The sequence below is a fragment of the Chaetodon trifascialis genome, chromosome 20 (genome assembly GCF_039877785.1).
Source record: "Chaetodon trifascialis isolate fChaTrf1 chromosome 20, fChaTrf1.hap1, whole genome shotgun sequence".
NCBI classification, from domain to species: domain Eukaryota; kingdom Metazoa; phylum Chordata; class Actinopteri; order Chaetodontiformes; family Chaetodontidae; genus Chaetodon; species Chaetodon trifascialis.
This window is the reverse complement of record NC_092075.1, coordinates 20,501,667-20,521,164: the sequence shown is the minus strand read 5'-3', so window position 1 is coordinate 20,521,164 and position 19,498 is coordinate 20,501,667. Positions and strand designations below refer to the sequence as shown.

General features: G+C 40.5%; 1 protein-coding gene across 1 annotated transcript; it reads right to left on the bottom strand.

Annotated features, from left to right (window-relative positions):
* Positions 1-713: 713 nt before the first annotated feature.
* lmnb1 (lamin B1) lies at positions 714-13,071 on the bottom strand. Its single transcript, XM_070989385.1, has 11 exons — positions 12,537-13,071; positions 8,291-8,447; positions 7,813-7,938; positions 6,099-6,269; positions 5,042-5,167; positions 4,377-4,597; positions 3,952-4,183; positions 3,730-3,834; positions 2,617-2,736; positions 2,174-2,281; positions 714-1,993 (listed from the first exon to the last, which is right to left on the bottom strand). Exons 1-11 carry the CDS (start codon positions 12,884-12,886, stop codon positions 1,952-1,954), a joined length of 1,758 nt encoding a protein of 585 aa, XP_070845486.1. The 5' UTR covers positions 12,887-13,071; the 3' UTR covers positions 714-1,951.
* Positions 13,072-19,498: the final 6,427 nt, after the last annotated feature.

The following is a 19,498-nucleotide window of genomic DNA, read 5'->3' as shown; positions in this document are numbered from 1 at the left end:
ATTTTAGAAAAAAAGAATAGTGGCAATAATCTGAAAACACAAATATTTTTCTGTACTTATCCAGACCGAGAAACGACTAAAATCAAGTTCTATACTTTTCCACACTGTGTTGGAACCCAGTTTCTGCTATGTGCTTGTCTGAGGTCAGCTGATGGAACTCAGTAAACAAATGGCAAATATGGAGCTATATACATTTATTTTTGTTATCTAAAATTACACTGCTAATTTCTTGATTGTTATACTGTTTAAATAATTAATATATTTATTTCTTACAACCCCATTTCCAAAAAAGTTTGGGATGCTGTGTAAAACAAATAAAAACAGGATGTGAAAACCTGCTAATCCTTTTTGACATAAACTCAATTGAAAACAGTAAAAGACAATATATTTAGTGTTCGACCTGTAAATATCTGCTTATTCTGAATTTGATGCAGCAACATGTTTCAAACAAGTTGGGACGGGAGCAACTAAAGACTGGGACAGATGTGGAATGCTCCAAAAACACCTGTTTGGAACATTCCATTCCACAGGTGAACACATGATTGGATAAAGGATATTACTACTTGAGCTCAGGGACACCTTGGAAAACTGCGGTCAGGAAACAGTTTGCAAATAACTGTATTTTGGGTTTATTTACACTTAACATCTTGTCCCAACTTATTTGGAATAGGGGCTGTACTGTGACTGGAGTAGAAAAAAAAAGTGAAACAAATACAAGAAAACAACATTTAATCTTTCAACTATGAAGAATACAGCCATCGCATGCATTAACACCAACACAAAAAGTACTTCAAACACTTCAAATATCAAAAGTTAAGAATACAATCAACACTTCTTAATTAGTGGTGCAATACTTATTCAAAGTCTGCAAAGAAGAACTGTTTGCTGCAGGAGGTCACATTACAGCCCGCGAGTGTAGTATCTGTCAAATCATGCTGATGGCACAAGTTTGTAGTAATAAAACAATGAGACGCCGTGGTGGACTGTCCCCTGGTCACATCGCGTCTCATGCTACCACGAGGAGTCAAAGCCACAGCTGCAAATCCTACACCAGGGGTCATAAGGTAACTCCACTGCTGACACACTTCAATTGTCCTTCGACTTCCTCGTGAATACAATCATACAATCAAGGTATTTTAACTTTTTAAAGATCCTATTTCTAATGTCATTTTCAGTCGCACTGATGTGCAGCCACGCCACCTCACTGCTTCTGTTGGGGTTTTCAGAGTGGAGCAAAGTCAAATCAAACGACTGTCAGGTGAAGCTGACAGCAGCGCCTGTCTTGTGGCTGCTTGCTGTCATTGCTTCTGGTGCACAGGCTGATTGTGCTTGACAACTGCTCGACAACGGCCTTTGCCCCAACTGTGGCACTGACTGGCTAATGGCGCTCATTGGATTGATTGCCTTTTGAGCCATAAAATGGTTGTTTCATGACATGATACCAGACGAATCAGCCAACTCGAGGGAGTGGGCGGATTCAAAGGCAAAGAACACCATGAAGACTGATGGGAGGAGGTAATCTATTACTGTGGCGCTTTTAGTGTCCTTGTCCTTTGAGTATTTTTTCCAATTTTCTTTTTTTAATATGAATAATAACAATAATGATAAAATATAAAATAAAATTAAATTAAAATCCATTTTTAAAAAAATTACACAGCAAAACTACTTGTTTTCTTAAAATCACAGCCCCTTCTGGAGTTTAGCTACTTGTTGAGGGTTCTGAACTACAAATACAAATTTTGTTCAACAACCATGTTATTTTGGTTTTTAGATGAAAATACATCTACAAAAAGCTGTTTTGCAATTTGTGAGAAATAAAAAGATAAAATAAAACTCATACATTGTATTGAAATACACTACAAAAGATAGAAAAATAGTTCTAGAGTTACAGTTGGCAGCAGACTGGCTGGGCTCAGAGGAGGTGGTGATGGTGGCTGGTTGGGCAATAGGATCACATGATGGAGCAGCCTCTCTTGCCAGTGCGAGGGTCTCCCTGCAAGGGAACAGACACGGTGCCATTCAAAACACAAAGCTACAAAGGCTGTGACTCTGAACCCTCACACAACAGTGTGTGTGTCCATATAAGCAGGGGTGCACATTAAGGTACTATTTGTAAATGTTGGAGTTAAATCTGACAAATATCTGTACTGAGTCAATAATGTGGCTGACTCACCTGCTGGTGGAAGAGGTCTTCCTCAGTGGCCTCCACTCCGCTATCATCATCTTCTTCACCCTGCTCTTCTACTGCCGTCTTGTATGTTGTGGTTCTCTTTGCCACTTCCTGCCCCACAACATGCACGCGTGCACACACACATACGCACGCACAAGAAAAACAAGTCTGACAATGTGCAACATAACACAGCTCTGACTATGGATGGGTGACTATTAACCTAGCCTACAGGTGATGGTAGTAAATCATTGCCACCAGTCTGTAAAGAGCGAACAGTCACAGCACACAGGCAGCGACAGGAATGGAGATGGTGTGTGTGTGTGTGTGTGTGTGTGTGTGTGTGTGTGTGTGTGTGTGTGTGTGTGTGTGTGTGTGTGTGTGTGTGTGTGTGTGTGTGTGTGTGTGTGTGTGTGTGTGTGTGTGTGTGTGTGTGTGTGTGGTCTCACCTCTCCCTGAGGGTTGATCAGCACCACATGAACATCTTTCCCTGAACCCCAGGAGGACTGGTTCTTCCACACCAGGTCTGTGGGAGGTTTGGAGCTCACACCAGCATCGGACGCCCAAACCTGCACACAGCGAACAGCCACATGAAGCCCCAAATTCATCCTCCTTTTCAACACAGTATTCACATGAAGTGAAGCCATGTCAGCATTTAAAGTCCAGCTGATGAGTCCACATTTCAAATTGCTTTTGGAATCATGGACGTCGTATCCTCCAGCCTTAAGTTATGGTATGAGGGTGTGTTAGCGCCCATGACACGGGTAACTGCCACATCTGTGAAGGCCCCGTTAATGCTGAGAGGTACATTCAGGTGTCACCCAGACGACATCTTTTTCATGAATGTTCCTGCTTATTTGAGCAAGATGAAGCCACGTTCTGCTGTGCTACAACAGCGTGGCTGTGGCAGCGTGCCCCCCCCGCTACAGCTACAAGGAAGCAGGTGGTTTTCTGTTCTTCTTTTCACAGGCTGCATCACTGATGGATTTTAAAACCTACTTTGCCATTGAATCCTTTAATGACTTCTTCAGCATGAGGAACACTTCTATCATGGAATGTTATCGGAGAGCAAATTCCGCTGCCTGTTTTATGAAATCTGACAGCGTACAAGCACTGAATGTCAACTTTAAAGAGACTGTCATCGTTTCATTCCCAGTTGCTCGCATGCTGTATTGTAATGCATGTTGCTGATTATTCATTCATTTATCCACACATTTTGCATCAATGACCACTGAAAGTAAGATCAAAGTCATCATTTTAAAATTGGCTCTCTCAGTGTTTATTAATACACTAAACTCTGTTACCGTCACTGTGCATATGAGATGGAGACGGAGTACATTTATTACAGTAATGTTTCAAGATGGACTTTTCTCCGTCTCCGCGTGTTTAATTTCTCCAAAGACTTAAAACTTAAAAATGACTCGTGAACGACTCATGAATGTGACTTTAGACTGTTTATCACCATCTGTGTTGTGCTTTAAAAGAAGACTCCTAAATGTGCTGAAATTTCAAAACAGGTTCAGCCAAAAATGACTAAAATCTAGCAAAAGACAAACTCTTACCGTGACTTTCTGGCCGGCCTTCAGGACATATTTGGGTGTGAACTTGTAGGTGGCTGTGACAATTCCAATGGTTTTAAGCATCTCGAAACCCACCATGGCCTGGTCCTGAGTCAGACACGATCAAGAAACCAGTCTCACAAACAAAGGCTGTATACCGATCTCACCACATGAGCTACATTAAGTAACTAAAAGCATGTGACATCTACCCGCCCGGCAGCTCACCTCATCTCCACTGTTGTGGAGGCAGATGAACTTGCCATCTGTGTCGATCTCATCGATGCAGATGGGTCCTGTGGCTGAGGCAGAGTGAGCGATGGACACTGAGCTGCTGGCTTCCTGTTCCTCCACATCAATACGCTTCCTCTTTCCCTGAGTGGTCCGCACGCTGCGGGTGCTGCTGGACGAGGCTCGAGTAACCATGACACGAGATGAAGGGCTGGGAGACAGCTTCAGTCTGGGGGAGAGGAACACCATGGTTACATATCCAGATCACTGAAGAATCAGCAGCTATATCAGAACTGGAGGAGAAATTTATGGAAGCCAGACCCCTCCATGTCCCAATAAGATTACCTGTTTAATTTAAGGTTAACCGATGCCATCACTATTACTATTACTTTCATCTCTTTCTAAACTTTCTGTGCCCTCACCTTTCTTCTTCTCCCTCCAGAAGTTTGCGGTAGGCATTGATCTCCATGTCCAGAGCCAGTTTAACATCCAGCAGCTGCTCGTAGTCATTCAGCTGTTGCTGCATCCTAGCCTGGATCTCAGCCACCTGGCGGTCTTTATCAGCCAGCAGCTTGCGGCTCGTGTCCTTCTCCTGAGTCAATGCTGCCTCCAGCTCCATTATACGATCACGCCACCCACGGGTCTGAATAAAGACATAGAGGTGAGAGTCTGAGGTGGCAAAGACAGAGCAGTCAGAGAGCAAGCCAAACCTTTGCTACGCACTACTTAAAAAGCTTTGATTACTGAGAGGGGTGAAAGCAACACAAATTAACTGATAAAAATGGAGGTGATGAAAATGCATGTGAATTGAAAAATAGAGTAAGAAATACTGTTATTTCATTAACTGATGGCCAATTTGATTGAAATAAGTTGTGAAATACTTCTAATTAAAATAGAACAAGGAGAGTTGCCTCAAAGATGGGAGTAACAAAAAATAATGAGAAAATGAAAGTGATGGAAATGCTTACAAATGAATAGTGGAAGTGATGAAATGAATTATATTCAAGCAAAAAACATGTCCGTTGCCAGTTAAAGAAACCAATTCTAATTCTGCCATAAAGAAAAACTTCATGAGTAAAATAAAAACCTCCTTCTGCAGTCCTGCCAGCTGGGCAGTGAGGCTCTCGATCCTCAGGGTGGACTCTCTCAGCTCCTCTCGGGCCATGTTGGCTGATGCTCCATTCATCTCGGACATACGATGCAGGTCCTCCAGCTGGGGATGAACAAACAAACAAACAAAGGGTTTGAGAGTCAGGAACATCAACATCATTTCCTCCTCATCGCACTCTGAAAAGAGGAACTGAGCAGCGTCACTCACTTCCTGACACACAGGAAGTTAGTAAAGTGCTGGTATGCTGCCTTATTTACACACCTTACAGTTTCACTTCATTGTACAAAAAAAGAAAATGACAGACTGTTGCTTGCATACCGTGAATGCAGATGCTTTAACCTGGTGTGTCAAAATACTACTGAAAGCATAGGATTGTAGTATTCTGGCATTCATCTTTTCTTGTTTTATTGATGTTTGATTGCTGCCAAATAATCATCTTCATCTGATCTTGTTTTCAGCAGCAGCCTGGTGTGTCTCTACTGTACATGAGGTGAAATCTTAATGCTCCAGCATACAGTGGGGTTTAAGACAAGCGTTCTTTCCACCTTGGCATCCACAGTTTGTGTTTGGCCCTTTCCCATTTCAACATGATAGTGCCCTGGTTCCATAAAGAAATGGGTTTCGCAGTCCAACACCTTTAGGATGAACTAAAACGCTGACTGTGATCTCACTGCCCGACACCAGTGCAGGACATCACTAACATTCTATTGGATGAATCAGAGCAAATCACTGCAGCCAGGTTCCACCATCTGATGGAAAGTCCTCCTTGAAAACTGGAGGTGGTTTATGCAGCATATTAATGCCCATGGTGTCATTAATGTCGTCACATATGGTGGATCTGACTGATAACATACTTTGGTTGTGTAGTGTAGTTCTGGCTCATGAGTTACGGTATATTGTCATATTTACTTGTTGCTTTCTAGAGAAACTCGCTGGAAGAGATGTACAGAAATAATGCGCATGCTGATAACGTGTGTTTGTTTGTGTTTGTGTGTGTGTGTGTGTGTGTGTGTGTGTGTGTGTGTGTTCATACTTTGGTCACGTAGGTGCTCTCCATGTTGCCTTTGTAGATCATCATTTGCTCCTCATTCTGAGCCCTCATTTCAGCCAGGGCCTCAGTCAGCTTATATTCATACTCCTCCTTCCGTCCAGAGTCCACCTCCACCAGTCGGGTCTCGTACCGCTGCCGGGCCTCCTTCACTTCCTGTAGCACAGCACATAGTCAGCACTGAAACAGCATTCTCAGGTTTGACTCTATCCTGATTGACTCAAGTCTAGTGTGGTTAGGTTGCACAAAAGAAACGAAACAGAAAGGTGATTCACAATTTAATAATAATAATAATAATGAAGAAGAAAGTCTCAGAGAGGCCAAAAAGGATAAGTCTTGCACTATATTATACTTCTCTCACTGTCCCATGCACAAACCAACAGTGAATGTTTCCCACTAATAAGTATTGTGCACCTAACTTAAGTCAGGTATGTCTGATTCCTCTGCCACAGAGCTTTATTGTTATCCAAAACCTATTAAAACACATCAGTGAGCCAGACTGTGAGCAACGTTTGTTTAACTCTACAGTACCAGCTGTTCCTAGATAAACTACAGCAGTCCAATAAAACAATCCTGCAACAAATCCTACCCTGATGAAGGTTAGAATGGTCATTCTTTGTTGAACTGTCTTAGACAGGTGTTAATTCAACTGTATGTTTATCTGAGGCTGCACTTGGTGCTGCTGCTGTTGTAACTAACACAATGTTGGTGTTTTCATGGGATTGACTGGCAAAAAAACCCCTATAGTTAACATTACGAGATGTCTGCATAATGCGGGGTCTAAGCTAATGAAGTACTAATTAGGATTTTTCAGGCTGGTGCTGCTAACACTTTAAAGGATAAAGCCAGTGTTATAGAGTGTGTGTGTGTGTGTGTGTGTGTGTGTGTGTGTGTGTGTGTGTGTGTGTGTGTGTGTGTGTGTGTGTGTATACATATTATGCAGACATCTTCTAATGTAAACTGATTAACAGCAAACAGAGACAATGAGGATTAATGCTATTTTAAATTGTAACAACATCCAGCAGCAGGATAATAATGTCGTTGACAGTCGTTACATAATGAGTCTGAATTGTTACATAAGTCTGAATGGTATGGCTGATCAATCAGTCTACAGGTCACTCAGACAATTGATCAGTGTGATCAAATAATGTGCAATGGCAATTTCTCTGCCCTTCTGACTCAAAGGCCTTTACTGGAATTATTGGCTGTTGAAAATTCCAACAAAAATGCAAATGCGTGTGTTTTTTTTTCTGACCAGAACTATTGTGCCTTATCAGCAACTGCTTGGATACACTTCTACCAAGCAGGCCCACATTGAGTGCCACACAGTTTCCACTAGAACAAGGGAAGCAATGAATTTCAGTTATTCATGGGGCAAACACATTGTGATGAAAGCTGAGTTAGCTCAACTTACAGAAGTAAACAGGACTGGATATCAAACCTCTTGCTCTTTCTGAGAGCCGGTTCTTAACAGATCATTTTAGAAAGCAGAAAATCACCACTATGAAGTTAGTTTAGATAGTTTGACACGGTGACTGCCATGAACGACAAAAAAAACGGGTCTGATCCAGGCATTATTCAGACTTCTGATAAATCAGTTAGACAGCCCATTAAGACCATTCTGCATCAGTACCATAAAGTCATGTATATGCTGCTATACCAGTCGTGTCTTCTGTCACTTAAAAAGTCGAGTTCTCACCTCCTGGTGCATGCTCTTACGGAAGTCCATTTCCTCGGTCAGACTCTGGCAGCGGTTTTCCAAGTCAACACGCAGGAGCATCTCTTCAGTGAGGTGCTTCTTGGCTTGAGCAAGACCTGTATCAAGCTGACAACACATACAAAAAGTGCTGTGACATAACATATATGAATGGAAAAGGATTATCAAGTTCAGCGAGCACCGGCCACACAGCTAAGAAACCAGACATAACATAACATATATGAATGGAAAAGGATTATTAAGTTCAGCGAGCACCGGCCACACAGCTAAGAAACCGACAAGCAATCACAAATAATATTATGTTTAAACGCAAGATTCAGAATAAAAGCTAACAATACTCAAAAATTACTTTGATCACTATTGATCTCTCTGAATCACTCGATTAATATTCAAAGGAACAAGTACAAAGAAAGGGAAATCTTTCTAGCCTCGTCACATTCATGTTACAGCAGTGCTGTACCTCCTGGAGCTGCTCTTGCAGGTCAGCCAGAGTGGCCTCCAGGCCTCTCTTCTCAGACAGCGCTGTAGCCAGCATGGCCTCTTTGGAGTTCAGCTGAGCCTCCAGGTCCCTCAGCCTGGCCTGGGCTGTAGATGCCTCAGAGTCCTTCTTGGTGTAGCTAAAAGGTGGAGAGCAAGGCATGATGAGTGCATGTGGATGCTAGCATGTGGTGGTGGAGTTAAAACCTGAAGGCTGCCCTTAAGGACCGCACTTATTCCAAAAAATGGTGACAGTCCACGTCAGATTTCAATGCCCCCAACAAATTGGGGAAATTTCGGTCAAATATTTTCTTTTTTTCTTTCTTTATATTTCTTGTGTCAAAGCAATGCATTCAATTTCATTTCATTTATATGTTTATTTAGCAAGACAGTGTACAATACATGTATTGTACTATAATATGGCTAAAAGCCAATTTTCTGTATCCTTCATGTACCTCTATTGCTTTATAGGTGCTGTAATTTAATTGTTCTTGTTTTATATGGATCATAATTTTTAGATGTATTATGTGTCATCAGGCTCAAAGTTCAACATTGCTCAGCTGAAGTTATGGATATCTGTGTGCTGTCTGATGTGCCTTCACATGTGCATGTTATTCAGTCCACTGTGCTGCTCTGTGTCAACAACCAGAGGCTGCAGTTGTTCAACAGGTCCGATGGAACATAACATGACATCTGTTATTTGTATTTGAGTGTGTAGGAACTTATGAAACCTGTTTTGATTTTTCCAAATGTAGTTTTATTTTATTCAAAATAACAGCATTTTAATCCTTGTCTATAGATGAAAGCCACATATTTCACTTTCAAAAACAAGTTGGACGTCCATCTCTCAGCTCTGAGCCTGCGTTAGCCAAGTCAACAGTGGAACTGTTTCAATGGGTTTGTCAGTAGTCTGTTGAAGGAGACCTGCTGGGACAGAGGCCAGTTATTTTCTCATGGCGTGCCTCAGGGTTTTGGTGGGCGGGTGGGACCGCTGCTAAAGTGGACAAACTATGTGTGGAATGTACTGTGGTATGTCTGCTTTCTCGCATTTTACTGAGAAACATTAGCTGGAAGGCAAAACCACAAAGCCGACGTTCCCTCATTTCACAGGAACCTTCTCACCAAGACCACACCAGGACACGACAAATACCTGGGACACTTGTATTTAAAAAATTAAGTTATCATACATCGTCATCAGAAAGCTCATGTCAGACTAGATGTCATGTCAGACAAGCAGAATCCACAAAAAACAGTTCTTCCTGTTGAAGTGCTGTTTATTGGGTTGTCTGACATGGCCACAAGCAAAAGCAGAAATTGCCCAGAAAATATTTTGGACAGTAAGAAGGCGTCATGGCTGTAAGAAAAATAAAACCAGGAGCTTTTGCCACAGGCCCATTAAAGAGAGGCTAATGTGTTTAGTCTTTACTGGTGATGAATTGGCATCTTTGACAACCAACTAACAACTTATATCAATAATAAGACAATATAAGCACATTGAAGCACTTCACTTTGACAGCTGGCTCCTAATGATGAATTTTCTGTATCAATATGTGCAGTCATGGTGTGTTAGTCACTGCATCTACTTCCCTTTTGCACCTTAAAGGAACACACCTGGATGAGCTGATTATCTGCAGAGTTTTAAACTTGACATGTAGGTTTTGTAATGCACAGGGGTCACATTTTAAGCATATATGAACATGGCTGGGCAACATGTTAGAATGTTCCAACAAGTGATTGCTAGGACTTTGTTCGATTAAACAATATACACTAAAATTTAATATTTACAAAAGACAATATGTCACATGGATATATATTCAATTCTTTGTGAGCTTGAGAAGTCAATGTAGGTGACCCTCCAAGCGCAGCTCTCTTTGCACTAACAGTGGAGCATTAAGCTAGGTTTATTTTGAAGCACATGCACCAAAAACACCATCCAGTCTCTTGTGTCAAGTACAAAGACTCTGTAAGTCCTCACAGTGTGAGTAGGTGCCCAGTGTGTGCACTGCGCTTGTATTTCATTATTCACAATGAGGACTCTTGGATTGAAGACGTTATATTTAAAATACACCTGGTGCTATCTGATACGTTGAGGGACTTCCAGAAACATTCAAATAAAAGACAGCAGCTCTTTTATGCTTTTGATTTCATTTTAGATTTACAACATGCGATTTAGTGCAAAATGTTTTTGTATTTACAATGTTTGTACCTGTGTGGCTTGTCTCTGCACAGTGCACATATTATTTATGCTGTGAAAATTTTCAGGTTTTTCATTATCCGTTACTTCTTTTATAAAAATTGTGTTCATCCAGTAACAGTCGTTGACTTCTTCACTGAATGTTTTGTTTTGTACACCCCCTAGCGTTTCAGAGAAGACTGCAACAAACAACACACTGAGCATAAAAGCCTCTGTGCACACTTGTCTCTTACACGCCATCTGCAGAGACCCACTCCATGGTGTCTCGTGTGAGTATAAACAAAGCTGTATTGACATATATGCACAGTTCCAATTTCAGTCCTTCACAGACTGGCAGACTTTGGGGTGCTGCATGAAGTCCATGACAGCTGTCCCAAGGTGAAATCGGTGTTTAAGGGCTTTCTGGCTGACTTTTTAATCCATTATAAACAGTTTCAGTAATTCTGTAACTCTGCTAACTTCAAGAGAATAGCAATAAGCCACCCTGTGGTTATTGTTTTCCTGCTATACAAAAAAAAATGTAACATGTGCAACGTTACACTGCTACTGCATACCAAGAGCAAGCTGAATCTACTCCAAAGATGCCACGTGCCCTGTGATTTCACAGTACATGAGCTTTAATGCCTGTAAAGTAAATACTAAACAATCCAGTCCAGATCCAGATAGAAAACGTGTTAAAAATTAAGATAAAGTGGACTAATGGGTCATGTCAACTGGCCAGGTCTCACACCCAACAAGCTGTCTGCCAACTGCGTTCTGCTGTCAGAGAGCTTGACACAGTCCTTCTTCTGTTCAACAAAGCACCAGCTCCACACCTGACTGCCCAGACTGATTAGCCCTCCTGTGCAGTGTATGTGTATCTGGAATGCAGTCCACTCCACAGAGTGCAATCATTTGGCAAGAACAGTGCAGCTCTGCAACATTTTTACCAGTCTGTGGGATTTTTACACACCGGTGGTAACAGCTGTTTTCAGCTCGTTTGCTTTCACAGGTAGCCAAAGGAATGGGTGTAAACTCAAAGTGTCAACACAATACTGCTTGGTATTTATCAGGGAAAAAACATGAATATTTCCTTAACACATTCCTAACAATTAACTGAGAACTTGATCAAATAATCAGCATTTTATTTCTGAAAAAGTAGTTTAATCATCTGGTTTTAAGGAGGAAACGGTCAACATTGTCTATTCATACAGTTCAGGTCAGCAGCTGGGAGTAACAGTTGTTCCTGTCACGTTCAGTGATGTATGGGAATACACACAACACACTCATGTTTCATAAATGTGAACACACGGTGTAAAGAATGACTAAAAACAGAAAATTCAATAGATAGAGTTTTGAATGTGAAATGTTATTTACATGTCTGAGGCATATTTCCTCCTGAACACACAAATTGACTTTGATCACACCAAAAAACAAAATACTCCACAAACTTTGTGTCGTTTTCCTTATGAAATAGCAAAAATCACTCAATTGCGCAACACTGTTTGTACTTTCTGTTCTCAACAGATGCTACCAGCAGCCCCTGAAGGCACCATGTCACCTTCACGACCGCTTAACGTTCCTCTTGCGTTGTCTGCCAGTTAGGTAAGCCAGAAGTATGTATGTTTTTTTCCTGCGTTTTTCCTACCAAAGAGATCATTTATTTATTCAGTATTTGACGAGTTAACATTTCAAAAGCAGATCTGACCGTTATTGCCGTTCAGCAACATAGACAATGGTGGGCGGGTAAAGGCCATTGTCAATTATTATGCCAAAAAATTATTATTTTTTATCGTTCTTAAACTGGATATTGAATGTAATTTGATGCAGTGTATAAACGAATGAATGGACCGTAAAATCCAAACCTAAGTTTTTATAGGTCGAGTTTAAGTGACGCTCCCACTAGACAAGAAAACGTAACTCAGAAGACGGACTTGCGTACGCAAGATTGGAAAAATGGCTCGAAAATCAAAGTCAGCATGAAGTCTACAGCTAATCGTCCGGAGTTCCTGTCCGAATCAGACTGTATAACATGATTAAAGTGTTATAGGCTTACTTCTGTTGAAGCTGCTCATGCTCGGATTTGATCTTTCCCAGCTCAATCTCCAGCCAGGCCCGCTCCTTGGAGGAGTCATCCAAACACCTTCTGGCGTCGGCTAGCTCGTTCTCATACAGCGCTTTCAGTCCGGTTACCTCCCGACTCCTCACTTCTTCCTTCTCGTTAATTTGCAGATGGAGTATGTCGTTTTCAGACTCCAAACTGCGGACTTTATCGATGTAAACTGCCAGGCGGTCGTTAAGGTCCCTGAGCTGTTGTTTTTCCTGCAATCTGGATATCCTGGTCGGGCTCAGCGGTGTGCCGCTGCCGCACGTGCTTCTCTGGCCGGTTGGAGTTGCGGTCGCCATTGTGGAAGAGTAGCTAAATAACCCGTATGAAAGACAGTAAGCAAACCAAGCCGAGATACCGCTTGTGCAGATATAACGATTTAGATTCAAGCGTTCAGCAGCAACCGGCACATCGAAAAAAAAACTATCCTGGAAGTATATCCTGTCGTTTCTTAACCGAATGAAAGAGGGGTTTGGCTTCCTAATATGGCGGCTGATTGAAAAATGTACGTTGTGTACCCGTAGCCAATGGCGTACCTCGACGCAATGCGTTCTTTCAACTTTAACTTTTGGGTTCACTTGTATGTGTTACCAACGTACACCGATTTGTCCCGCGTAGGCGGAGTCACTTTCCAATATGCTTTCTCCACAATGAATTTAGCAGCTAACCCGGTTTGTTTTATTCAAGAGTACCGGCACGGATTTCGAGTGCTGCCTTACTTTGCTGATAACTGCCTCGCTTCAAAGCGTTTCATTGTATAATTTCTCACAGAGGTGGCAGCTGTTCCATCGAAGGCAAGAAGAAAGTGGTCATGGAGGGAAGAAAAAGAAGTTATTTGTCACTCTTGACCTTTGTAACCTATGACAAGAAAATGAACAGCAGAAAAGCAATGGTAATAACCAAATGAGTAGTTTAATTACAGATAGTAATTAGTTGGTTGTTTTGTCCTGTTGTCATGTTGCATGCAAGGCCTGAGCCCATGTCTGAAAACAAGCAAGGGGCCACTCCTCTGCACACACAAAGACTGAGCCCATGACACAACTTTGATATTAACCCTTTTCTTTGTTCTGAAGGCAATGAGATGGGTGAGTTTCTTTGGCTACATTGTAATTAAGAGTGAAACTCCCATACATAAGTAAAAATGGGCTCCAACTCCAAAACCAGTTTTGGACAGTTGCCAAGAACCTTTTGAACATGACACCCTAATTATTTTTAAAACAAGAAGGCTGTGAAAATGTCCAGTAATTTTGGACAAATACACAAAGTCTTACCGTGTTCGCTGATCCCATGTTTTACGGGTAAACAACGTGGAGGATCACTTCATCTTGTGTCTTTACATGAGCACATAGCACTGTATCACAGTTCTCGCTTCAGTATAGCCTTTCTTTCCTTAAACCCTGTTTTGTTACTTCATATTAGTATTACCAAACATTTCTTGCAATAGAATGTTTAAGATTACATAAAGCCATGGTTGAGGCTGCAAAAAAAAAATTACATAAAGTGCTTTGACATCACTTCAGTACACATAATGAGTACATACCAAACCTGAGCAGGCTGCAGATCCATCATCCCTCAGTAGTTTGTCTGGACTGGATGATCCACAGAAAGATAATAATAATGGCCAAGTGACAGGCATCAAAATCAACTCAGCCCAAAACCTGAATACATGCAACACAGAGCCAATCAAGAGGTCAGGCCTTATCTTAAAAGGGAGTCAGCCCAGCAGTGCAGGTCAAAGGCATGGAGACATCAGTCAACACTGGTGTGATAACACAGCAGAATTCAGCTTATTCATGTGCTTTTAATGTGTTAAGACGCTGTTCAGATTCTATATTTGTGTAACACAGCACTAACACCGAAATCAATCACTTTTGTCACCTGACTTCACCACCTTCACCACTGAGTGGCCAAACAGACCCACTGTCACTATAGCTGGGATTATATCAGGAGACAGGCATTGACACACTGTCTGGATATAATGCTCATGTAATTAGATGTTCAGCCTCTGGTGAGACGAAGCACTAGAGCTTTTTCTTTGCTCCATGCTGCTGGAGAGCAGCAGTCAGTTGGAAAATAATCACATCAGGGAAGAAGAATGGCTTCAGTTCTCTCACAGACTGCGTCACTGGTGGATTTTAAAGCCATTTTCCAGTTGAATGTTTATCTCCATGAGTTGATTGAAGACCATCATCAGTGCTGCGAGGAACACTGATGATCAACACTGTAGCTCCCCCCAAAAACATTCTCATCAATTTCATCATTTATTTAATAGAATATAGAGTTCTGCTTCCTGTTTCATGTACAGACCAGCAGTGAAAACACAGTACAGGACCATTTATGTCTGGAACAACAAAGTGGTGAATATATAGTATGACCATTAAATTGTGAAGATATCAAAGCTCAGCTCACAAATACGTGATGTTATTTCTTCCTGCATCTTTTCACTTTCAACTATTTAATGTTGTTAATGTTATGAAATTTCAGCAGTCACTATTTAAAAATGTCGTTTTTCCCAAATCTATATTTGACAATGCCATGTTTTATTTCCTAATGACACTTCAAACTGTCACTCATGTCAAACAGAGCAGGGTTAGTTCTTTGATTGGCTGTCTCATCAAGGCAGAGACGATCACATTACTGGCTCTTCCCTCTTTGGCATGATTGGAAATTAACTTTGAAGCACAGAATTTAAGCCAACATGGTCAATAAGTCCTTAAGTTGCACAAAAAAGGTAAAGCTAACATCTGGAATTGAAAAGAGAAAACAACAAATACTAAAACAGTTTCTTGCCAGTTAACAGTTGGTACAAGAAGCTTCAATAAATCCTGTGAAATCAATGAATTTACAGTATCTTATTAACTATTATTGTGGAAAGGACATTCTGATCAATCAGAAGAAATATGAAGAACAACAACAAATGTTATTAACTATAAAAAGTATCGAAACACAATGCACAATAACATCAATAAAAGTCAATGCACATGCCTTGAAATAATTAGTTCAAATGTGTTTGTCATAAGGGTTACAAATTTAAGTGAAGCAGAAAATAATGAGGTTTGGGAACAACTTAAAGAATGAGTGAAATTTACCAACTACACATGTAAGATTTGTCATGTGATTGTGGTTTATTCTAATATTAGAATCTGTAATGATGTCCCGCCCTGTTCTGACTAAACCTCTGTATGTCCTTCCAAAGCACAGATGAGGAGTGAGACACCAAAAGAAATGCAGAACTGTTTTCTGGCTCAGCATAACAGGAGGTGAATTTAATGTCTACATCAAGAAATTTGGAAAGGATTGTTTCATGGACAAATGTTATGCAAGATGTTAAAATGAATGTCTCTGTTCTTGTTTGAAACACATGCCAATTTTCTAATTGTGAATTCCAAAAAGGCTTCCCTTTGGGTGACAGCTTATTACACTTTCTTTACAAGTTCTTACAAGTTCTTTCCTTATGTGCTTGTTTGTGCATTTTATGTCTGTTCATTTTATCAACGTTTAAACAAGTCTTTGTATTTGACCAGAAAAGATTTGGCTGTCAGGAAGTTTTCATGAATGTAGAGATTTCCTTTATCATCAAACAAAGCTGTAACAAAGATAATACCACTCCCAACCCAGTTCTCTTCATACGTACTTTCACTTGACAGGAATGTTACTGTTGTTCCAAGTTATATGTGGTGAAAAGCTGTGAACACAACAGTTTCCAGTAAAGCCTGCTGGTAGAACTCTGAGAGTTTTACTGGCAAACAGTGTAATTACACCCCATTAGAGACTTTACACCACCTATGTTTTTTAATGTATCGTGTGGAATAAGATCTCATAATGATTCTGAGTTCGAAACATTTTTTTATGCCCTTTGGTCTGAAAGGTCTAAGATTTCTAATCCTACAGGATATACCTTCAGACCTTCAGCCTTCCACAGGTTAAGATCTGACTTTGATGTCTGAATTTAGCTGCAGACTGAGAACCACATCATTTGAAATACAATATGGACTCCAGTATATCTGTACACATAGTTTTACAGGGATATTCAGTGGCGTTGCTAGGGTCTCTTGGGGCTCCAAGCAAGAAATCCCTGAGGCCCCCACCTTACCCATGCATGTCACAAAAATTTGGTTTTTGAACACATAAATGCACAATTTCCATTGAGATGGATACTGAAAAAATACATTAGTGGTTCTCAAAGTGAGGTCCACGGACCAACAGATGTCCCTGAAAGCCCAGGACTATCAATAACCTTTGTTGTAAAGGTTATTAGTGGCCGGGGGCTCCAAGCAACTGCCTGGCTTGCCTGTCCACAAGCCCACCCCTGGGAATATTAAATTTGTTCAGTTCCATATAAACATAACATTTCATTTTTGTTGCTTCTGAAAATTAAACAGTTGATTAAAAAGCACTCGGTATTTGCTATTTATCTTTAAGAAATACTACTTTGTCATTAGATACCTGTGGGTTTTTTTTTTAATCTCTGTTCAAAAGGGTTAAGCCTTGACTCTGGAATGTATCAGCCATTTTAAAAACTTAAGTTCAGCAAAAATAAATCAAAAGCAAAAGACAATGTAGCACGTCCTTAGCATACACCTCCTGAAATGGGAAACCTTTTGGAAATGTTGGGGTATAGAGTGACAGAGCTGTTTATGTCTTACAGACAGACATGACACTGTTAATGAGAAAATTATTCCAAAACCCCAACATTTCTGGGCTTGTATGATGAAAAAGTGTTCAACCTTATGAAAGTCACAAATTACAAGTAAGGTGTTTTAATTTATGTAGTTGGATAGTCAATTAAATCTAATACTAATCTGATATTAGAGCAAATATGATGTTTGGCCATGAAGCCATTTTGCTTCTCACTTATCTCTATTCTTTTTGAAACATTTAGCATAATGCTGTGATGTTTAAAGGAGAACTGGGCCTCCAGTTTGCACTTAATGAATTATCTTTGTCTGCTTTAGGATTTAGGCTTATCACACCTTATTTCATGGTTGTTGTCTTGTCCTTTCTGCATGGCTTAAACATGAAATAAAACAAAAATTCTGCTGAGACCATCACTTCCTCCTGATTTCTTTGACTTTTCAGAAATAAGGGAGGTAAATGTTTTAATATGTTCTATAAATTGTGAGGGGTCTGGAAAGCATCCCCCTCACTAAGGTGAAGAAAAAATGAAACACTGTTGTCAAGTAAGAAAGAACAGACTAATACAGGAAGTTTATTTTGGTTTGATGCTTTTATTTGCACTAACTTCTCTCTCTTTGAGGTTGACTTCCGGTGGGTGTGTTTTTCGTGGAGTGCACACATGACAATGCAGCCACAGGACTCCAGCAGTTCCAAATCACCTTGTTAATCACCTTGTTGGGTCATACCAAGGTGGAAAGTAGAGAGAGGGGAGTGAGCAGCAGGGGAGCTGTTAAGCTGGGTTTTTGTTTGTTGTTTGTTCAGTTTATTAGGTACTTTTGGTTAACCTGTATTAGATTAGAGTTCTTTATGTTTTTTATAAAGTAATATTTGACAACATTAAACCTGTATTTGTATGATTTTAAAGAGGTTGGTGTCTAGGGGGGCCCCTTCACATGAATAATGGTATGGGCCCAAATCAGGTAATGAGGATAGCTTGCAGGTGAGGGAGAGTCTTTGTTTTAAGTGAGAGGAGGTAGGCTGTTGCTGGGCTGCTGCTAGTATGACCTGCTCAGTTGGACCCCTCCCTGCACAGTATTCTGCTGATTTTTGGGTGAGATTGTTGTCTTTCTCCTGTAACATGGTTTTGGTCACCATTAAAGAAAAGGAATCAGAGCTCTGAGAAAAAAAAAAAACTGTTTGTCTGAGGCTGCTCATTTTTCCACCATGCTCCACACTTCAATCCCTCTGGCTTTCATCCCTTTGGTAGAGGTCTATTAACATCAAAACTCTACATAAATGTTTCAGTCTGCCATTGATAAAATGCTAATATACAGTCATTTTCAATATTATTGGGATCTGAACTGGTGATACCGTTTATGTTAGGAGAGTATACATTTTATTGTAACTTCTCTGAATTTAAATAATTCCATTTTTGCATATAATTTTACACTTCCTCTAAATTTGTTACCATCATACATATTGTTACTTAACCTTCAGTTCTCTCTGATGTTTAATTTTTCTTTAGAGCCCTGAAGTCTAAGACTTCTCACCTTATGATCAGAAAGTGGAGCATGAGAATGAAACACCTGGAATACCTTGTGATGACAATAACCACAGGTCACTTGTTGACTGAAAACACCTGCTAGAATAGGTCCATGCACAGTTTTTGACAGTGAGGTCTATAAACCTCCAAGCGTCTGACAGGAAAAGATGATCATGTAAAAATGATGTATGTTTAAAACCCTCTGAAAACGAATAGATCCAAGAGGCCCCCGATCCATTTCATCATCTGGAGCATCATTGAGGTCTCCTCTGACGATACATTTTTTTGTTAAATTTTGAGGCTTATTTCAGAAAAAAAGCCTTGTTAGGTGCTATTCTGTTGACTCACAATCTGCTTCTTCTTCAGAACGTAGGTACAGCGGTCATAAAATTTGGTTGGTTAAGCTGTTGGTTTAGCCAACTGTTTGATCAAGTCAGCCTTCAAGCAAAACTTCTCAGCACAACTTTAAAGACGGATGGATGAGAGAAAGCTCTCGTCCTGGTGATTCCAACTTTCTTCAAACATTCAAAGTGACCTGAAGCAGCAGTGTCCATGTGCCTCTTTCAGAAAGTTGGAATCAGCAATATGAGATCAGTCTACACACCATGTTTTCTGTAAAATAAAATGAAGATTTTCACCATAGTTCATCACAGAGAACTTCAGTTTTGTGGTCATGCAGTACAATACAATACAATTCAACATGCCTCAGCTGTTTTCAGTAACAGGTCTTAGCTGGTCCCAACACAAGGCC

What these genes read in the sequence shown, in the direction of transcription:
- lmnb1 (XM_070989385.1), bottom strand. Translation starts at nt 12,886, where the DNA reads ATGGCGACCGCAACTCCAACCGGCCAGAGAAGCACGTGCGGCAGCGGC. An exon ending in AGAGCACCTACGTGACCAAA is followed by an intron (nt 5,168 to 6,098) that starts GTATGAACACAC and finishes GTTCATCCCCAG; the next exon opens with CTGGAGGACCTGCATCGTAT. An exon ending in TGGCAGGACTGCAGAAGGAG is followed by an intron (nt 4,598 to 5,041) that starts GTTTTTATTTTA and finishes GTCTTTATTCAG; the next exon opens with ACCCGTGGGTGGCGTGATCG.